The sequence below is a fragment of the Rhamphochromis sp. 'chilingali' genome (assembly GCF_963969265.1).
Source record: "Rhamphochromis sp. 'chilingali' genome assembly, chromosome: 2".
Lineage (NCBI taxonomy): Eukaryota > Metazoa > Chordata > Actinopteri > Cichliformes > Cichlidae > Rhamphochromis > Rhamphochromis sp. 'chilingali'.
This window is the reverse complement of record NC_137930.1, coordinates 61,312,823-61,329,490: the sequence shown is the minus strand read 5'-3', so window position 1 is coordinate 61,329,490 and position 16,668 is coordinate 61,312,823. Positions and strand designations below refer to the sequence as shown.

Here is a 16,668-nt window from a genome sequence, read left to right as displayed (position 1 = left end):
TTTTTCTGTGGATGAGATGTTAAAAAAAAAATAAGGGTGGGGGTGTGGGGGCAGTCTTGTGGGAAACTGTAAGGAATAAATTTTGTTTTCTGTCTGCAGTGCAAAAATCCTGGCACTCCTATACATGTGACAGAAAATGGCTCTTGTTGGATCAAAGAGGTGCGTTATAACTTATAACACGGTGCGTTTAGCTCAGATTGTTAATAAAAGGGAGATTGTATTGTCCCATACAATCCCACGAGATTTAGTGCAAACACACACCAGCCTGATCAGCCTGCTATTCCAGCTAAAACAGGGAAAACAGGTAGAGATCTAGAGCTCTTGCAGATATTTAATTAACTGCACAAGGAAGACCAAACAACAAATGCAAAACCTTTAGCTTCTGTTAAAATTTTAACTGCATTAATCAAATCTCTCATAGCTACTTACATTCTTTTGCAAATCTCCTCTGAGGTCACTTTAGTGTCTGTGGATCAGAGCTTGTTGAAATAGAGGTTTGGCGAACGGAAAATGTTCCCTGTGTGCAGAATCCAAACCTGTTTAACCGCTTGCATGCGGTTTGCATGCTGTTATATGCAGGCTTTGTGTGTCCATGATAGCCGATTGAGTTCTGAAGCTTGCATTATGTTTTTTATTTTATTATAAAGCTGTTTTCCCTACAGTGCTATTGTAGTCATTTGATTATTTATTTTAAAGCTTGGAATCATTACAGATAAACAGTCCACAAGGCACACAAACCAGACAAGGGCCAGCGTAAAAGATCATATCAAAAGCAGTGAAAAGTCTCCCCTCTAATAACCTCGTGTTGTAAACACTGTTTTATTATGGAATAACGAATGTAATGATTTCAAAGATTAATTAAGGAACTCAAAACCAGTGTCTGTAGAGACCTTGACCTGAGGATGTGAGGTGAAAGAATGTGCCTCTAGCCACACCCTACGGGTAGTATCACCTGCCTTTGTCTCTTCTGCACACCAGTTCCAGTCATTAGATGGGGCATACTCAAACATAAATATTATTAGATATTTACAATGAAATATGCATTTAAGCCCACCTCGTCATTTTCTATATCTAGCCCTCTGAGAGGAAATATGACTTTCATGGCGCATCGTTTATGTTTCAGTGGCTGTATATTTTTTTTAAACTATCATAAATAAAATAAAAATTAAATAGTTGATTCTGCCTTTAAAATATATAAGTTAATAATTAAATTTTGCATGTAAACCCAGTAACCCCTAGATTTCAGTTACTTGTTTATTTTCCAATAGGCGTGAAGGCATCATAAGCTCCTCCTCCGGTAGTCCGAGCGGGAAGTTCAGAAAGATGGCTGCCTCTTTGAAATAATATTCGTGTTTTCTGTTGCTCATTCAACACAGAAAGCAGTTTAGAGGGACTGTAACCGGCTAGTTTGTATGCACTGACTTCTATCGGGTGTCTACGGAGGTGTCAGGCTCATCTCGTGTTGTTTTATCGATAAGTGAAGCCAGCTTAGCCTGTTTTTCCAGTGACTGAAGAACATCTCGGCAGTCATGTCCAGTGAGGAGAAGAGCAGCTCTGCGTCCAGGTGCTTCGGACAGGTATGTGGGCTCCATGAGACTTCTCAAAAGCTAATTATTCTAAATTGGACACAGGTGTGTTGAGTTAGATTAGAATGATAAAGCACACCAGTTTTTGCTTCCAGTCCCACTGCTGATAAAGTTTTGATTGAAACGGGTTGAAGCACAATGTGTGTCAGTCTGAATGTCTGTGACTGGACACTAGAGGGGACCGAGTTTATTTATGTAGTAGAGTATCATAGTTTTGTATTTTCTACAAAGTTTGTAATTTCTTTTGAAAGTTTAGTTTTTATTTTTCTTCCGGTCCTATACACCCTAAACCCCCCGCTATGGTCTTTCCTCTTTTGTCTGGAAACTCCATCTTCAGCATCCTTGGTCCAATATATCCACCATCCGTCCTCTGCACACGTCAAACCGTTTCTAACCTGAGATGTCGCTCTGATGTACTCATTTCTAATCCTGTCTATTCTTGGTCAACCTCAATGAAAATTTGAGCACCTTCACATCTGTCAGCTCCAGTCACACCTCCTGTCTTTTTTTGTCAGTTCACCTTCTCCAAACTAAACATCGTAGCAGTTCTCACGACCATCTTCTAAACCTTACTCTTCATTCTTGCTGCTATTCTTCTGTTAAAAATCACTGCCACTCCTCTCTATGGGCGCACTTTGATATAAAGAGGGCTGGAGCAGTGAAACACTCCTCTCTATTATTGTAAAGGACTTCAACTACACATTTAATCACTAGGCGATCTTAATATAAGAAGAAGAAATGCAATTTCAACAGTGTGTCTCAGTTTTTCTACATCATAAAGAAGATGCTGTCAGCCCGACTCTCAAATTGTAAGAAATAAATGTGCAAAATTAGATAAAATGGTCCAGTAGCTCACTGCCTAGACTCTCCTGTAGTGATAAAACAGAAACCCCCAAAAGTTGATTCAGTTCATCTGGATGTAGCGTTTTCAGTGGGAGAAACGTTTCGTCCTTCATCCAAGTGACTTCTTCAGTCTATGTCCAGATGAACAGAATCGACTTTTGGGGATTTACTTACCTGGATGATTGAGCATGCATCAAGACGATAAAACAAAGTTTTAATTCACAGAAAATGCCTGGTTTCTTTAGTAGATGGTGAAAAAATAGTTTTCTGTCATTTAAATGCTTTTCTATTGCTTAGTTACTCTGATGTGATATGAATGGCGGTAGGGGAGATTTTAATCAGTGGGAACATTTTTTCAAACACATGAAAATACCGTAATAATTCCAAAATCTATGCCCTGAAATGGAGTCTTTGCCTAATTTTTGACTCGCCTGCCTTATAAATTGAGGAAGTGCAATTTTAAAAATATTTACAACAGTGATTGAAATTAAAGAATACATTTAAAGAGGAAAACAAAGGAAAGAGGAGCAGGAAGCCATAATACAGAAGTGTGTGAGGAATCTTAATAAGTCTGAGGGAGGAGAAGCTCTCCTGTGTCTGTGCAGTAGAGTGGAGCGTGTTCGATGGGTTGCCGATGATGGAGAGGTTTGTTCAGAGACCTCCGGTCTCTCACTGATTCACATGCCTTCAGATTCTGGGCAATAATTGATCCAGTCTTATGGATTAGTTTGTTGATCTTGCTGGCATGTCTGTTTTTGCAGAAGTCTTTCTATTTTATTATATTTTCTTTAACCTCCTAGGACCTGGCGTCCACATATGTGGACATCACATTTTGGGTTATTTAGACCAAAATACTCAATTTTGCTCTACAGGGGCCTGATATCCACTTACGAGGCCATTATACTGCTGCTGTTCGATCGAAATTTTATACGAATATCCTCATATGTGGATCTCATTTTTGTTAGAAACAAAAATCAGGTACCGGTAAAAAAAAAAAAAATCTGGTAATTCTTTGTCTTTACATTCATCAGGTCCCAATCAGCCCAAATAGCGAAGAGAAATTAAAATTGCATGCCATGAAATAGTTCGGGTCTTAGGAGGTTAATGTAACTAAAATAATTTTTTAACTTCCACCTTTAGTTCAGTTTTATTTTAATATTAACAACCTTGGATTTCGCCTGTAACCTGCACTTCCATATTAAGTTGAAAGGATTTGCTGACCTTCCTGGAAGGCCCAAAGGCTGCCGAGAACAGCTTGTACTCTCGGTGGCTTTTTAATGTCTGAAATGAAGTAGAACACAAAGCATCAGTGATGAATCACTCTTTATGTTATTAGTGTAAACCTAGCTTCCTGCACCTCCAGAGGATAATAACTGCCAGCCAGTTTCACTCAGGTCATACAAATGTGACAACAATGTAAGCTTGTTTTCATTATTAATGGTGTTTCCGCTGTGTGCCTTGCTGACACTGGGGTGTGTGGACAGTTTACCTACACAGCTGAGGAGTACCAGGCGGTGCAAGATGCTCTGCGACAGAAGCTGGGACCGGAGTACATCAGCACCAGAATGGCCGGAGGAGGACAGAAGGCAGGTCTTTGTTTTCCTCTGCAGCTAGAAAAGCTGCCTGCACCTTAGACTGGGGATGTTTCTTCACTATAACATGTCATAATTTCATTTTTCAACTTCAAATAGCTACTCTGATTTCAACAGGTATGCTACATTGAAGGCCATCGTGTCATCAGCTTGGCCAATGAGATGTTTGGATACAATGGATGGTCTCACTCCATTTCCCAGCAGAACGTTGGTATGACTCGTTTCACAGCTTAGGATCCAGGTTTACCTTCTCACGCTCAGACTAACAGTTTGATGATTTTTGTTGGCAGATTTCGTAGACCTCATCAATGGGAAGTTTTACGTCGGCGTCAGCGCGTTTGTTAAAGTGCAGCTCAAGGTTGGGTAAATGAGCCTCTTTTATTTTTCTGCCTCCCTCTCTTCCATCCATATGAGTTCATGTTGCTTTTCCTCCAGGATGGATCGTTTCATGAGGATGTTGGCTACGGAGTCAGCGAAGGACTAAAGTCGAAAGCTCTGTCACTGGAAAAGGCGAGGAAGGAAGCGGTCACTGATGGCATGAAGAGAGCTCTGAAGTATGGGAATTTACTTATATTTAAAAACATGCTGGAAATATTATTTTATTTTAATCATTAAAAAGTTTGTTTTTCTTTTTCCTATGTTTAGATGTTTTGGTAATGCTCTTGGTAACTGCATCCTGAATAAAGAATACCTCCTAGCCATTAACAAGATCCCCAAGCAGGTCAGGATCAACATTTAAAGTATCATTTTTAGTTTTCAGTCTAGTCGGTTTTTGGAAGCTGATTCTTGTCACTTCTCTACACAAAGCCGCTACCTCCTCTAGATCCAGCCCGGACTAAGCGTACTGAAGGTGAGCCGTCGGTGGAGAAGGCCCGGCTTGGCAGTCTGCTCCGAGAGGAGAGTCTTATATCAGCACCGGTTCCTGTCAGGACGCCGCTGGAGCCCAGAGTCATCAACCAGAACCAGAGTCATTCAGAAGTTCACACTCCCAATGCTGCCGACGCTGCACCTGGCATGAAGAGTGAGAACATCAGCTCCGGGTAGGAAAAGCTCTGGTTTTCCTCATCTTCTCGACATCTCCTAATTGCTGTCCTCTTCTAAGCTCTGGTGTCAACTCTGTGGATGTTGTTGTCAGGTCAGAAACACACACAGACCCCAAACAGCTGAGAAAACTCCGACAGCAGCAGCTTCAGCAGAAGTTCAGGAGAGAGATGGAGGCCAAGAAGCTGCAGCAGAAGCAAGACCGAGCCAAATCTGAGGAGGAAGAGGTCACTATAGGACAAGGATCCAGTGAAGGTAGAGAGAATATTTTGATTTTCTTTTATCGGTTTAGTTTTTATTGTTATGTTGTGATTATTGTATGGAGGGTATATGTCAGAGGCAGGATTTACGATTATGAATTTTAATTTCCTTTTTAAGTCTAGTTTGTAGTTTTAGTTGGTTTCAGTTTTTAGTTGTAGTTATTTAACTCTAATAACCTTGGTATAGAGTGATTATAGACTGGTAAAATGCGCTAATCGGTTTTTACACTTTATTACAGGGGAGAGATTAAAAGTAATACAGCAACACTGAGGTTTGGGGTAGATTTCTACTCTGAGATGGAAGAAAAAGTTGTCAAAATAATCTCACAAAAATAGTTCAGCATGTCTTGCAGGTTGGTTTGGCTCTTACAGTTTGAGACATCCTTTCCCCCCCCTCTTTCTGTCATAAAGGGGTTCCTATCTTCGCAGGTGCTGAAGCTGAACTCAGGAAGTCCACCAGCAGCAGAGACGTGTATTTAGCAGGTGCTGTAAAGGCTCCACATACTTGGACTGTGTGATGAGGAGGCCTGCATCTCATTTCCAGTTGGTCTTGCTGTGCAGATGACCCTGAGCTCTGGGATTTCACTCTTTATGGGATTGAGGATCTGGATGTCCCTGCGGCTGCCCCTTCACCCAGAGGAACCCGGCCCAGTACGCCTGGGAATCATCAGATGCAGACGCGCAGTAAAACCCCTCAGAGGACGACGGATAGGCGACCAGAGGCCCCGCCGAACAGCAGAGGACGGGAGCAGGCTCAGTACAGACCTCAGCAGCAGAACCAGTATCAGGGCAGACCAGGTGAGTCAGATCAGTCAGTGAATGAGCTTCAGTGCTAAATTCTGTCTGAAACTCACTACTACTTCTCCAATTTTCAGGTGAAGCCTCGAGTCCGTACAGACAAGGACAGTTCATGAAAAAACGCAGGCTGGACACCTGACATCCAGCCACTATTTTGCTTTTACTTCACTTTGTACATTTGAAATTGTAAAGAATTGCTGCTTTATATACATCTGGATACATGTTTTCTGATTTTGTTAAAAAATAAAAACATAACCAAACTGGGAATCCTGCTAGATTTATTTGAAAAAGTGAAATTTAATTTCAGATAAAACAAATAAATGATACTTTTGATACATAACTTCTTTATCTTTAGAATGTAGCCTTTTGTTCATGTTGAAAGATTAAGACTTTGTTCAAAAACAAAACAAAATCATCAAACATAACAAAAACTAACCATGATCTAATTTTTGACAAACACACATAAACGTGCCTTTTACCTGATTTCTTTTATTTTTTTTTTAAGTTTTGTACAATGTGAAAAACATACACAAAACAGACACTGGATCACAGGAAGTCAGTAAGGGGGGGATCAGAAATAAGAGTATAACTGCGTGTCAGTAGGCTCAAACAGTACTGTAGAGATCTGTGATAATTACTGATATAGCAGAGTAGCATATGGATGTTAACTTCTTGTGGGGAGCTTGTGCTGTACAGTGGTGCACTGGCTGCCATTTGTAAGATTAAACACCAGTAAAGTCGGCATGCAGAACTCATACACTGATAGTCTCATACTGAAGTTGTGCCTGTGATATTAATGAATAGCAATTGAGCAGATCAACACTCATAAAAAGGCAAATAATAAAAAAACAAAACAAATAATCCAATATCAAAAACATTGAAATCCGTAACAACCCTCATCAGCATGCAAATGTGTCCAATACCCCTCAGTCCCTACAAAACTTTGAACATTGCATATTCTGCATTGCAGTAACTTGTTTTTTTCTCTAGAGAAGTTCAACTATTCATTCAATCTACAAGCAGGCAAAAAAACCAAAAATCACGATGACAGCATGGCACTCGTGAGGTGGTGAGATAGAAGTCGGGTTAGCGTGACAGAATTTTAAACCTTTGCGCAGCTCGCTCACTGCCCAAACAAGTTCTTCTATGAAAAGGTTTAATGATAAATCTGGAAAAACAAATACCATCCAAACCCGCGTACACATGTGCCAAATACAAATACACAGCTGATCGAACAACCAACACAAAGGTAACTGTAGAGAGGAAAGAAACTGTCCACTTTACTCAGTGTGCTCTTTGTCCTGCATGCGGCACCTACCTCAGTTTTGCATGCTCTGAGCTGGCTGCATCTGGTGGTGTTTAAACTGTATACTGGTTTAGTAAACTGGTTTTCTGTAATACAGTCACAGCTACAGGACTGGATGGATCTGGAACTTCTCATTAGTGAGGATGCAAGGCACTAAAGTGTTCCTCATGTTTACAGGTTAGAGTGCATGTGCATTTAGAATGGGTCACAATGAACATACTCTAGTGAGAGCAAACTGAAAGCATTTACCTCACAATTATATTTACAATAAGAAAAAAAGAAAGAAAAAGCCAAAAAAAGGAGGGGGGCAGGGCAGTCATAAAGAGACAAGCTTAATAAACTGCAGGATTATTCCTGCATGGCGAGTATGATACCAATAACAACCCTGCAATTGCACTTTTTTTTAATATTCCTTTACATGTTGTTTAACAACCTTTAATAATAATTACAGTGAAACAACATCAAAATCTGATGGCTGAATACAAGTCCATAAAGAACGTTGTTGTTTATTAAATATACGCATACAAAAAACAGACCACAGAAAGAGAGAACCCCAGACACTTGTGATTTCAGAGGCCACAGCTAGATGTTATGGGTAAAAATATTTTGGGACATATGAGTTCAGTAACAAGCTGTTTATACATGTACTGTGCACCATCTAAGAAAAGAAAAATGGATCAAGAAGTGGTCTCGCTCCCCTCAAGAGTATGAAACCCTCCTCAAATACTATCCTGACAAAACTCTTACTTTGTATGATATGATAAGCAGATTATGAACTGCACATATCTCACAGCTAAGCACTAAGTGAAGTGGTTTAATGTGTCCCTTACCAAAAAAAAAAAAAAAAAAAAAAAAAGGGGGGGGGGGGGGGGGGTGTCACCCTGCTAACACCTAATACTCAGATTGTGATCTACAGCAGCATCACCTCTTCAATTCTCTGAATGGTGGTCAACATCAGGACCACGTGTTATTATCTTGCAGATCTACTCGCATGAATAAATCAGTATGATAGACAACTCGAGTCACACAACACCAGACTTTCACAGAGACATAAATATGTTTAACATAGAATCATAACCCAGTCAAGAAATGTCTATGTACAAAGCCAATGTGTTTCTTTTAGATTAAGGCCACAGTTACAAGGGGCAGTTTGTCGATTATGCTATTATTGCATTTTTATTGGGATGTATTCGTACTGCTACCCTCCATCACACTCCAAACTTTCCAAGTCTTTCTTCTCCTAAGCATCATTCACAGTAATTATCCATCAGGGACAAACCAACTATCCCACTCTCTGTAGACTCACATTCTCTCCTCCTCCTTAACAGACAACTTAACCTACCCTCCAAACCAATCCCAACGAGTTCGATGTATAGTCTGTCTGTGTGCACACAGATTTCTGTGGTGGACTACTGGAACAATCTTAAGTCCCAGCTCAGCTTAAAGTCCAGACAAATAAGGATATGAACCACAATCCCTCACCAACTTCTCCCCTTCAAAGATCGGCTCTCCAGCAACATCTTTGGCTGCTGTTCGTTGTGCCTTTGGGCCAATACGTCACAGCTCGTTTCCACAGCTAATGGCAGGATAAGTGTGAGACTTTTTGTGCTGTGGGTGTGTATTGCACTTTCCCTCCAATTGCCAGACAGACTTTGTTCTGCCTGAGAGGACTTGAACCACACAGGTCAGCTATTAAAGAAAAAAAAAAAAAACACAATGATAAAAGTTAAAAATAAAATGCACAATACCAAGCCAGTTAGCCAGTAAGCCACAAAGAGAGGCTGTGATCTCAGTCTACAACTGTCTGGTCCCCTCTGCCCTGTGTGGCCCTTCATCTCAGCCTCAATCAGGGCTCAGACTGGGTTACGTAGGCCTCAGGTTGGACCCTCCAGGGTTGACTGATTTCTGGGGGGTTGATGTAGTTCCCACTTGGTAACCTTGGTGCAGAGACACTGGAGTTGCTGTAGATGGCTGGTACTGTGTTAGTGGCTGTCCCGGGTTAACCATCTGGCATGTTGGTGTGGGTCCTGCCCACTGAGGAGCACTGTACGAGACTGAAGTATATCCGTACCCCTGGGCAACTGGACCCAGGGAGCCTTTGCGAGGACCCAAAGAAGCAGAGGGATTGGTTGGGTTGGGGAGGTGAGTGGACGTGGTGTTGGAATGTGGTGGGCCGAGATAGCCTGGAGCTGAGAATTTACGGCCAATGTTGGCTGGAGGGATGATCTGCATTGTTAAAGAAAAATTGTTATTGTTCAATATGCACGATTAGTACTAAAAAAAAGTAAACATTAAAACACAGTCATGAAATACTTTGACTTTTTTTTTAAACATTCAAAGAATACCAAATGCTTACATCAAGTCCCAACCCTCCCTGTGCTCCAGTTTTAGGGCCTCTCTTCCCCTGGGATTGGCTGATGGCATCCCTGGCCCAGTTATCCACCAGTTGGTGCAGGTCGTCAGTGAAGGTCCCCTTACCCTTCTGGGTGTTAGAGCCAGCAGGAGGGGCTCCAGTGGCCTGGGACAGGGTAGAACACTCAGCCTGCAAGTGTCCTGAACCATTTGTGGAGCTAATCCCACTTGATCCTAAATATATAGACAAGAGGCATCAGATGTGCACTAGAAAATTCAGTTTACATCATAAAATTCAAATGAAGCAGCTGACTGTTAAAAGCTGGAGTTGCACATACCTGTGGAGCAATTGCTGAGGCTTGGCATGGATGGAGAGGATGTGAGCTGTGACCGTGTTACAGACTCTGCTGCAATTTCTGAGGTCTCTGTTACTGAGGCTGAACTTTGCTTTGGAGGGGACTCTGAACCTTGGCTCTGAGCTGAAGATTACAATCAATATTTAAACAAGAGAACACTGACATACTCAAAAAAAGAAAAAACAAAGGACGCATAACAAGAAACAGATTGTGTATCATATTACCTGAGTGTACAGGGCTGGGCTGTCCACTACTGCGAGCCGATTTGTGACTTTTGCTTTTTAGCCTTCGTCGTCCTCCAGGCATGGCCACAGCAGGGGAGAGCACAGAAGGAGGAGGAGTTTTTCCCATGCGAGTGAACAGGCCCTCTATCTCCTCTTTCTGACGAGCCTGCAAGGCCTGAATTTCCATCATGTGTCTGAGGAGAGACAGAAAATTAAAGCCAAATTTCCCCTGAGCTGTGAAGCAAAGTTTACATAAGACAGGACAACAAATATGTAACATACTTCTCCCTCAGACGACTGATTTCTTTTTGCAAGGCTTCATCATCAGTCTCCGAGTCATCATCATTCCCACTACTATAATGTGGATGTGTGACATGAGAATCAGAAGTTGAGGATGATGGTCCATTCTGCACGCTGCAGTCATGTGTTGGACTGGAGCTAGCTGCTGGACCAGGGGTCACTGGGTTAAAAATAAATAAATACATGAAAAATAAAAGGTCATTACTGTGTTATAATAGGTTAATCTCTATCAATTGGTGTGATTAAAATAACGGATTATTAACATCAGTAGTTAAATAATTTATTACTTAATTTCACACTTTTTGTGAACCTGCTGCACACCTGTGACTGAAAATCGTCCCACTTTAGAGCCAGTGGCAGCGGTTGGCTCAGATGTCGCACTGGTGCTCGTGGACACTGTGAAGCGCCCAATAGTGGTGGGCTGACTCTCAGAAACAGAAGAGCCCCCATCGACAGCATTAACTTCAGTGAGTCCTTTAGGCAGAGGAGATGATCGGTGAAAGGTATTTTCTGGACTGGAGGGAGAGGAAGAGGTGGAAGAAGAAGAAGAGGACGTTGAGGACGGCGTCTGGGAAGAGGATGAAACAACACTGGATGGATCTTGAGCACTGCTGGTTGCACCATCAGGAGCAATAGAGACCTAAGTATGAAGGAAGAGATCATTTTAATAAACTGAGCTTGATGTTTTATGGGATTTAAGCTTCTAAGAATGAATTAGGCACATTAATTTAAGCTGGAACTAAAACTTACTTGGAAACGTCCTACAATGACACCATTGCCTTCCTGAACCGTCTCTGGACTTAGAGCTCTTCTCAACTGGGCATCCAAATTATCTAGGGGTTGCTGTGGTTGCATAAAAGATATAAGGAACACGTTAAGTAGTACATCAGCATCCTATGCTAGTTTAAAAAAATAAAATAAATAAATAAATAAATAAATCAACAGAGCTAATAGCACAGGAATCATTGCAGAGACAATATAGCCCTAACCTGATTTGGTCCAGGAAATGGGGGCACATCAGACGAAGCTGTAGAAATTTGGTCAAAACCCCCAGGTAAAGTCTGAGCCAGCATGGAAAATTAAAACATAGTTGTTATGACACATCATCAGAATAAAACAGTGAGTGATTTATTTTAGGATGGTGCATTATTCATTAACCTGTGCTCTGGGCTTCGTTGGAGGAGTCTGGGCATGTCCTGCCACAGTTACAATCTGCCCTGGAGTGGTTGTCGGGCCCAGAACACTTTGTGCCCCAGAGGTGAGGGGAAGATTAGAAGGGGGCACAGAGGCAGGTCCGGGTGGAGGGGAAGAAGTCCCAGTGGGAGGAGAGGAGGTCCCTGCATTCTGACTGGAATCCAGTGCTTGGGAGGCAGAGCTCTGGTCTTTAAAAAGAGACCGAAGCTTCTGCTCAAGGGCATGGATGTCATCTCTGCCAGCGGTCTTTGTCTGAATCTCAGCCCCTTCTGACTCCACTGGCTGCTGCTGGGCTTGGCTTTGGTTGGTGGGGAGTGGGGGCTGGGTGGCTGTATTCTGTGGTGCATGGTTGGATGAATTCACCGGCTGAGAACATGCAACAGCACTATTAAATGGCTGCTGCTCTGGTGCAGGAACACTTCCAGTAGTACTGGATGAGCCAGAGGAGATAGAACTATTGCCCAGCTGAGATCCAATTACAGCAGGGACAGAGGGCTGTGTAGATGGAGGAGAAACAGAGGAAGGAGGGACGTTAACAGCTATTGGATACTGTGAAGGGGTCGTTTCATGGGAGGACTGAGGTGGTGGACTGCAGTCACTCCCAGCAGTTTGGGGTGGCACAGACACTGGTGTAGGGGAAACCCTCCCAGGTGAAGCTGACGAAGGTGGCGAGGATGCTGCACCAGACTTCAGAGAAGGAAATGTGGGAGTAGTGGTGGAAGCTACAGACTCGACAGAAGTCGTGATATTGTTAGAGCTTGGGACAGCCTCGGAGTGGGGAGTGACTGATTCTTGCTCAGCAGCAGAGGCATCAAATGTTTTGCCTTTCTGAATACGAGTCTGCTTTACTTCATTAAAGGCCTGCTGGAGAGTTGCTGATGGAGCAGAGAGAGACAGGCCCAATGACACCAAAGGAGCTGTAAAAAAAAAAAAGAAAAAAAAAAAGAGGATGAATTGTAAACAAAAAAGACATTTAAATCGAAAGCTACAAATAGATAAATAAGCTCCTTTCACCTGTAACAGGCTCTTCTCCAACTGAGGTATTGGTTGAAGCGCCTCCAAAGAACTGCTCTCTGAGTCGAGACTCTGGCACTGGGCTGACAATGAACCTACGTCCTGCTGAATGCACCACCTGGGCTGTAGTGCTGGGGGAAATACCTGGGGGGTGTCGTCCAAATATGAGTGTAAAGTCAAAAACAAAAAGAAAAAAGAAAAAAAGAATTGAACAAAGCTATATTTCTGACACGTTTGCTTACCTGGTAGCATGGGAACAGACAACTCAGGTTGTTGTTGGAGGTCACTCATCTGCAAAGAGAAAGAATCATAGTGAGGGTTCGCAGGCAGTCATAGTTATTCACCTAACAGGAGACGTGTAGTGAATAAATACCTGAGGAAAGCTGTCCTTCATGCGCTCTCCTTTCTCATCAGCCATTTCTATGACCTCACGGATATGGTCAATGAATGATTCTCGCTCAGTCTCCAAGATGAACTCACTTTCAACCTGGAAGAGAAAACGGAAAAGATCAATAGCTCTGAATAAACTATGTGAATATCTTTTGAGTGACAACTAAAGAAGCACTACTACCATAATCTGGGCAATTTCTTCTGGATTATCTCCATCAAGATCAAATCTGAAGGTCACCATCTTCCTGTTGTGCGTTTCCAGCTGGCACTCTGCTACTCTGTCTCCCATATTAGAGATCTGTGAAACATTTACTTATATTAAAACTGTTCAGTGACTAAGAGCTTAAAAAAAAGAATGTAAACATTCTCATTAGTTAAAATTCTTACACTAAGAACATTTAGCTTGGCCTTTGCCGTCTTCTCGTGGCGAGAGCGACTGCGTACAGATCGCCGCTGTTGCCGCTTCAGCGAGCGTCCCTCATGGCGGCCTCCTGATGTAGAACCATCATTGCCATCACTAAGACCCGAAGCTGCATCTGATGGACAGCTAAAACACACAAATCCACAAAAGGAAGGTTTTACAAGCTGCGCAGTGCTGAGAAAACCAGACTTTTAAAAAAATAACTTGCATCTTACCTATCTACAGACGGTGGTGCTAGGGAAGAAGATCCCACTGGCTGCTCCACTGGTGTGGACTGAGGAACACTCACAGGAGCCTGACACACAGGAAACATTAAGAAGTCAAACACTTCACCTCAAAAGCAGGTTCTAGTGCTGTTTGGCACAATACAATTTTCAAGTGGTTACACAGCATTAACTGTACACTAATTTAAATCATATCATCCACTAGATGGAGCTCTTTAATCTGGTGAAACATGCAACTGGCAGTTGCAAGAGACTCCATTTTTTAGCTTTCAGGTGGAGTGTAAATACTGCTGTGATATGGAGCTTTTATTTCAGCTCCTATCTGAATGTAACCCTCTGTCACTGCTGTGTTTATATGGATATTAATTATGTTTAATCCCACTTACAGCTAGGGCTGTGTGATATGAAGAAAAATATCAGATGACAATATGAAAACATCTATCATTTCATATTACACTCCATTGTTTGTTTCATGGTGTCGCAAAATACACTGTTTATGGCCATTTTCTTTTCTCTCTCTCTCTCTTCTACCACCTATTCAAGAATCACGTGAAAGAGTATGGAGAGAGTTCACAGATGAGAAGCAAAAAAGAGCCATGAGATGCTCAAAATAAACTATTTAGTTTCATGCATCATTAAGCAACACCCTACTTAAGATAATGTTAACTGATACTATGACAGAAACTACATGAATTTACAGCAACAACAAAAATAAATACTTTTAAAAAAAGAAAATGGACACAGAACATTTAAAGGAACAGGAACCAGGTCTGAACCAAATGGTTCACGCCTGACCAAGAAACATCAGCATACACAAGTCAGAGTACCTGCACAACAGAAAGGCATGAGGCCTGATAGAGGAAGTATAGGTGCTCTGCGTTGAGTGGTGGAGACAGGATAGGAGTACTTGGATCATTGGCCCAAGACTAAGAGTCATGCAAAATAAGAAACATGCAAAGGAGAAGAAATGGGGGGCAGTTGTGGTAATTAGAGCATTCAGAGAGAAGAAAAGGAACAAGAAAAAAAAAGAAAGAAAAAGACATAAAAAATGGACAGAATCACATTTATACTATAGTTTGGTGAAGCAAAACAGGACATGTTAGAATGCGTCTTAAAATAAGTGAGCTGCTGCATGTTAAAGAGCAGCAAGGGAGGGAAAAATCACCTGTAAATGCTGAGCTCCTGTCTGTGCCTGTGATTGTAGAGAGCTCTGTGGAGCACTGGTGCTCTCTGACTGCTGCTGCGGGTGAGAAGATGGGGCCATTGTCGATTGTTGGGAGGGAATCTAAATGAACAGATCACATAATGATACAGGGGAAGAAACAGGATTTAAAAAGGTAGGTTGAGATAAAAGCTGATACCATCAGACTGGCATTAAGGCAACTTCCTGAAAGTCTGGTTTCTCTACAATCTAAACCTTTCAGAGATTTCCTTTGGGCTCTTTTGCTGAGTGACTTGTACTTACCTGCTAAGTAACATAGCTGTATGAATCAGGTTAGTTGAATCAGATGTATTATTTGCCACCACTGAGGTGTGGATTAATCAAAGTCAACTCTAAAGTGAGTTTTGCAGACATGTTAAAGGTCTAATATTTCACATTATTTTTTCTCTAAAAACCCGCTACATCAACCCTACCAGAGCCTGACGTACAGACCAGTACTGATAATAAGTGCATTTTGTTTTCTACAACAAGTTGTCTGAAATACTGTGGGTGTATTGTATTCATCTACCTGAGGGGGGAGCGATGATTGGTAGTAAACTCCATACTATAAGAAACAAAGCATAGCAAAGTGTAAGAGTAGAAAACCCGATAAAAGAAAAGAGACCTAAAGGAGAAAAAAAAAAAAAAAAAAAGATCAGGCCAGGAAACTCTCAGCTCTGCTTTCGCAGCCACCCAACCGAAGAATATAGGCTTTAAAGTTTAACTTCACACAATGTGAGTGAGTATCTTGTTTTTGCTGACTCTGACAGGTTGAAGTTCAGATTTGCAGGTGTGATACTGAAGTGTATCCAGGGTGTTATGCAGAACCTGATATTAACACAAGCTTTGCTTTTATGGAGGATGTCAGTGAAGCAAAAGTTTTCATGTAGTGTGAAGTTACTCTTCAAAGACATTTAGACATACACTAATAGATATATACCTGTGCAGGTGTCAATGGGACGGTCTGGTTGGCATTTGGAACAGGAACAACTTCAGACTGACCACCCTGCAACAGATAAAAGCACATGTTCTAAAAATTAGAAAAGCCTAGGACCCTAAACTGTATCATGAACACATGCATGTGAATTCTAGACACACTGCAGGTAGGCCATGTGACAGCTGTCTACATGTAACAGGGAAAAGTACATTCAGCAGTGGTGAGGGCAACAACAACAACAACAACAAAAAGGGCCATTTGGGATATGGGAAAAATAGATAATCAATAAATAGAACCCCAATCTGCAACTTAAACATTTGGTTTAAAATACAGACAATATTCCAAAACAAAATCACCCACAACACACATTATTATGCACTAATGTCTCACCACTGCCAGCTGCTGTTGCTGCATTTGATCACTCTGTGTCTGAGTAGTGGAAGAGCTGTAGGATACTCCAGACTGAGAGGGCTGAGCCTCAGTAACAACAGAGGAACCTGCTAGTCTATCTCCCATGTCCCAAGCTGTGAAAAAAGGACAAAAAGGTTAATTTATGAAGACTCAAGATTGTAGAATTATTTAAAGTAACAATGTTTTAGCCATTTCCCCTTAAACAACAGATTCAGAAT

General features: G+C 41.8%; 2 protein-coding genes across 5 annotated transcripts in view; one reads left to right on the top strand and one right to left on the bottom strand.

The window, feature by feature from the left end:
- Nucleotides 1-1,285: 1,285 nt before the first annotated feature.
- Nucleotides 1,286-9,171, top strand: rad52 (RAD52 homolog, DNA repair protein). 2 transcript variants are annotated; one of them, XM_080867876.1, is made up of 11 exons: nucleotides 1,286-1,577; nucleotides 3,914-4,015; nucleotides 4,139-4,232; nucleotides 4,312-4,379; nucleotides 4,457-4,575; nucleotides 4,667-4,742; nucleotides 4,829-5,061; nucleotides 5,157-5,317; nucleotides 5,752-5,805; nucleotides 5,884-6,120; nucleotides 6,198-9,171. In XM_080867876.1, exons 1-11 carry the CDS (start codon nucleotides 1,530-1,532, stop codon nucleotides 6,257-6,259), a joined length of 1,254 nt encoding a protein of 417 aa, XP_080724002.1. In that variant the 5' UTR covers nucleotides 1,286-1,529; the 3' UTR covers nucleotides 6,260-9,171. The 2 variants fall into 2 exon arrangements, with proteins under 2 accessions (XP_080724002.1, XP_080724001.1); XM_080867875.1 differs by having other exon boundaries at nucleotides 5,734-5,805.
- The window catches only part of LOC308387624 (serine/threonine-protein kinase WNK1-like), a 30,410-nt gene continuing 21,658 nt past the window's right edge, over nucleotides 7,917-16,668 (bottom strand). For 2 of the 3 annotated variants that reach the window (XM_080867796.1, XM_080867795.1), the window contains exons 10-28: nucleotides 16,430-16,563; nucleotides 16,043-16,108; nucleotides 15,632-15,667; nucleotides 15,067-15,186; nucleotides 13,893-13,972; nucleotides 13,644-13,803; nucleotides 13,438-13,554; nucleotides 13,240-13,353; nucleotides 13,109-13,157; nucleotides 12,867-13,010; nucleotides 11,817-12,769; nucleotides 11,648-11,719; nucleotides 11,409-11,501; nucleotides 10,980-11,298; nucleotides 10,641-10,818; nucleotides 10,359-10,552; nucleotides 10,117-10,257; nucleotides 9,783-10,012; nucleotides 7,917-9,652 (exon numbers count right to left, since the gene is read on the bottom strand). In XM_080867796.1, coding sequence (XP_080723922.1) covers nucleotides 9,290-9,652; nucleotides 9,783-10,012; nucleotides 10,117-10,257; nucleotides 10,359-10,552; nucleotides 10,641-10,818; nucleotides 10,980-11,298; nucleotides 11,409-11,501; nucleotides 11,648-11,719; nucleotides 11,817-12,769; nucleotides 12,867-13,010; nucleotides 13,109-13,157; nucleotides 13,240-13,353; nucleotides 13,438-13,554; nucleotides 13,644-13,803; nucleotides 13,893-13,972; nucleotides 15,067-15,186; nucleotides 15,632-15,667; nucleotides 16,043-16,108; nucleotides 16,430-16,563 — 3,563 coding nt within the window. In that variant the 3' untranslated portion in view covers nucleotides 7,917-9,289. The remainder of the gene's footprint in view (nucleotides 9,653-9,782; nucleotides 10,013-10,116; nucleotides 10,258-10,358; nucleotides 10,553-10,640; nucleotides 10,819-10,979; nucleotides 11,299-11,408; nucleotides 11,502-11,647; nucleotides 11,720-11,816; nucleotides 12,770-12,866; nucleotides 13,011-13,108; nucleotides 13,158-13,239; nucleotides 13,354-13,437; nucleotides 13,555-13,643; nucleotides 13,804-13,892; nucleotides 13,973-15,066; nucleotides 15,187-15,631; nucleotides 15,668-16,042; nucleotides 16,109-16,429; nucleotides 16,564-16,668) is intronic. The other variant, XM_080867797.1, reaches the window with a different exon arrangement.

What these genes read in the sequence shown, in the direction of transcription:
- rad52 (XM_080867875.1), top strand. Translation starts at nt 1,530, where the DNA reads ATGTCCAGTGAGGAGAAGAGCAGCTCTGCGTCCAGGTGCTTCGGACAG. An exon ending in CGTCCAGGTGCTTCGGACAG is followed by an intron (nt 1,578 to 3,913) that starts GTATGTGGGCTC and finishes GTGTGTGGACAG; the next exon opens with TTTACCTACACAGCTGAGGA. An exon ending in GGCATGAAGAGAGCTCTGAA is followed by an intron (nt 4,576 to 4,666) that starts GTATGGGAATTT and finishes TCCTATGTTTAG; the next exon opens with ATGTTTTGGTAATGCTCTTG.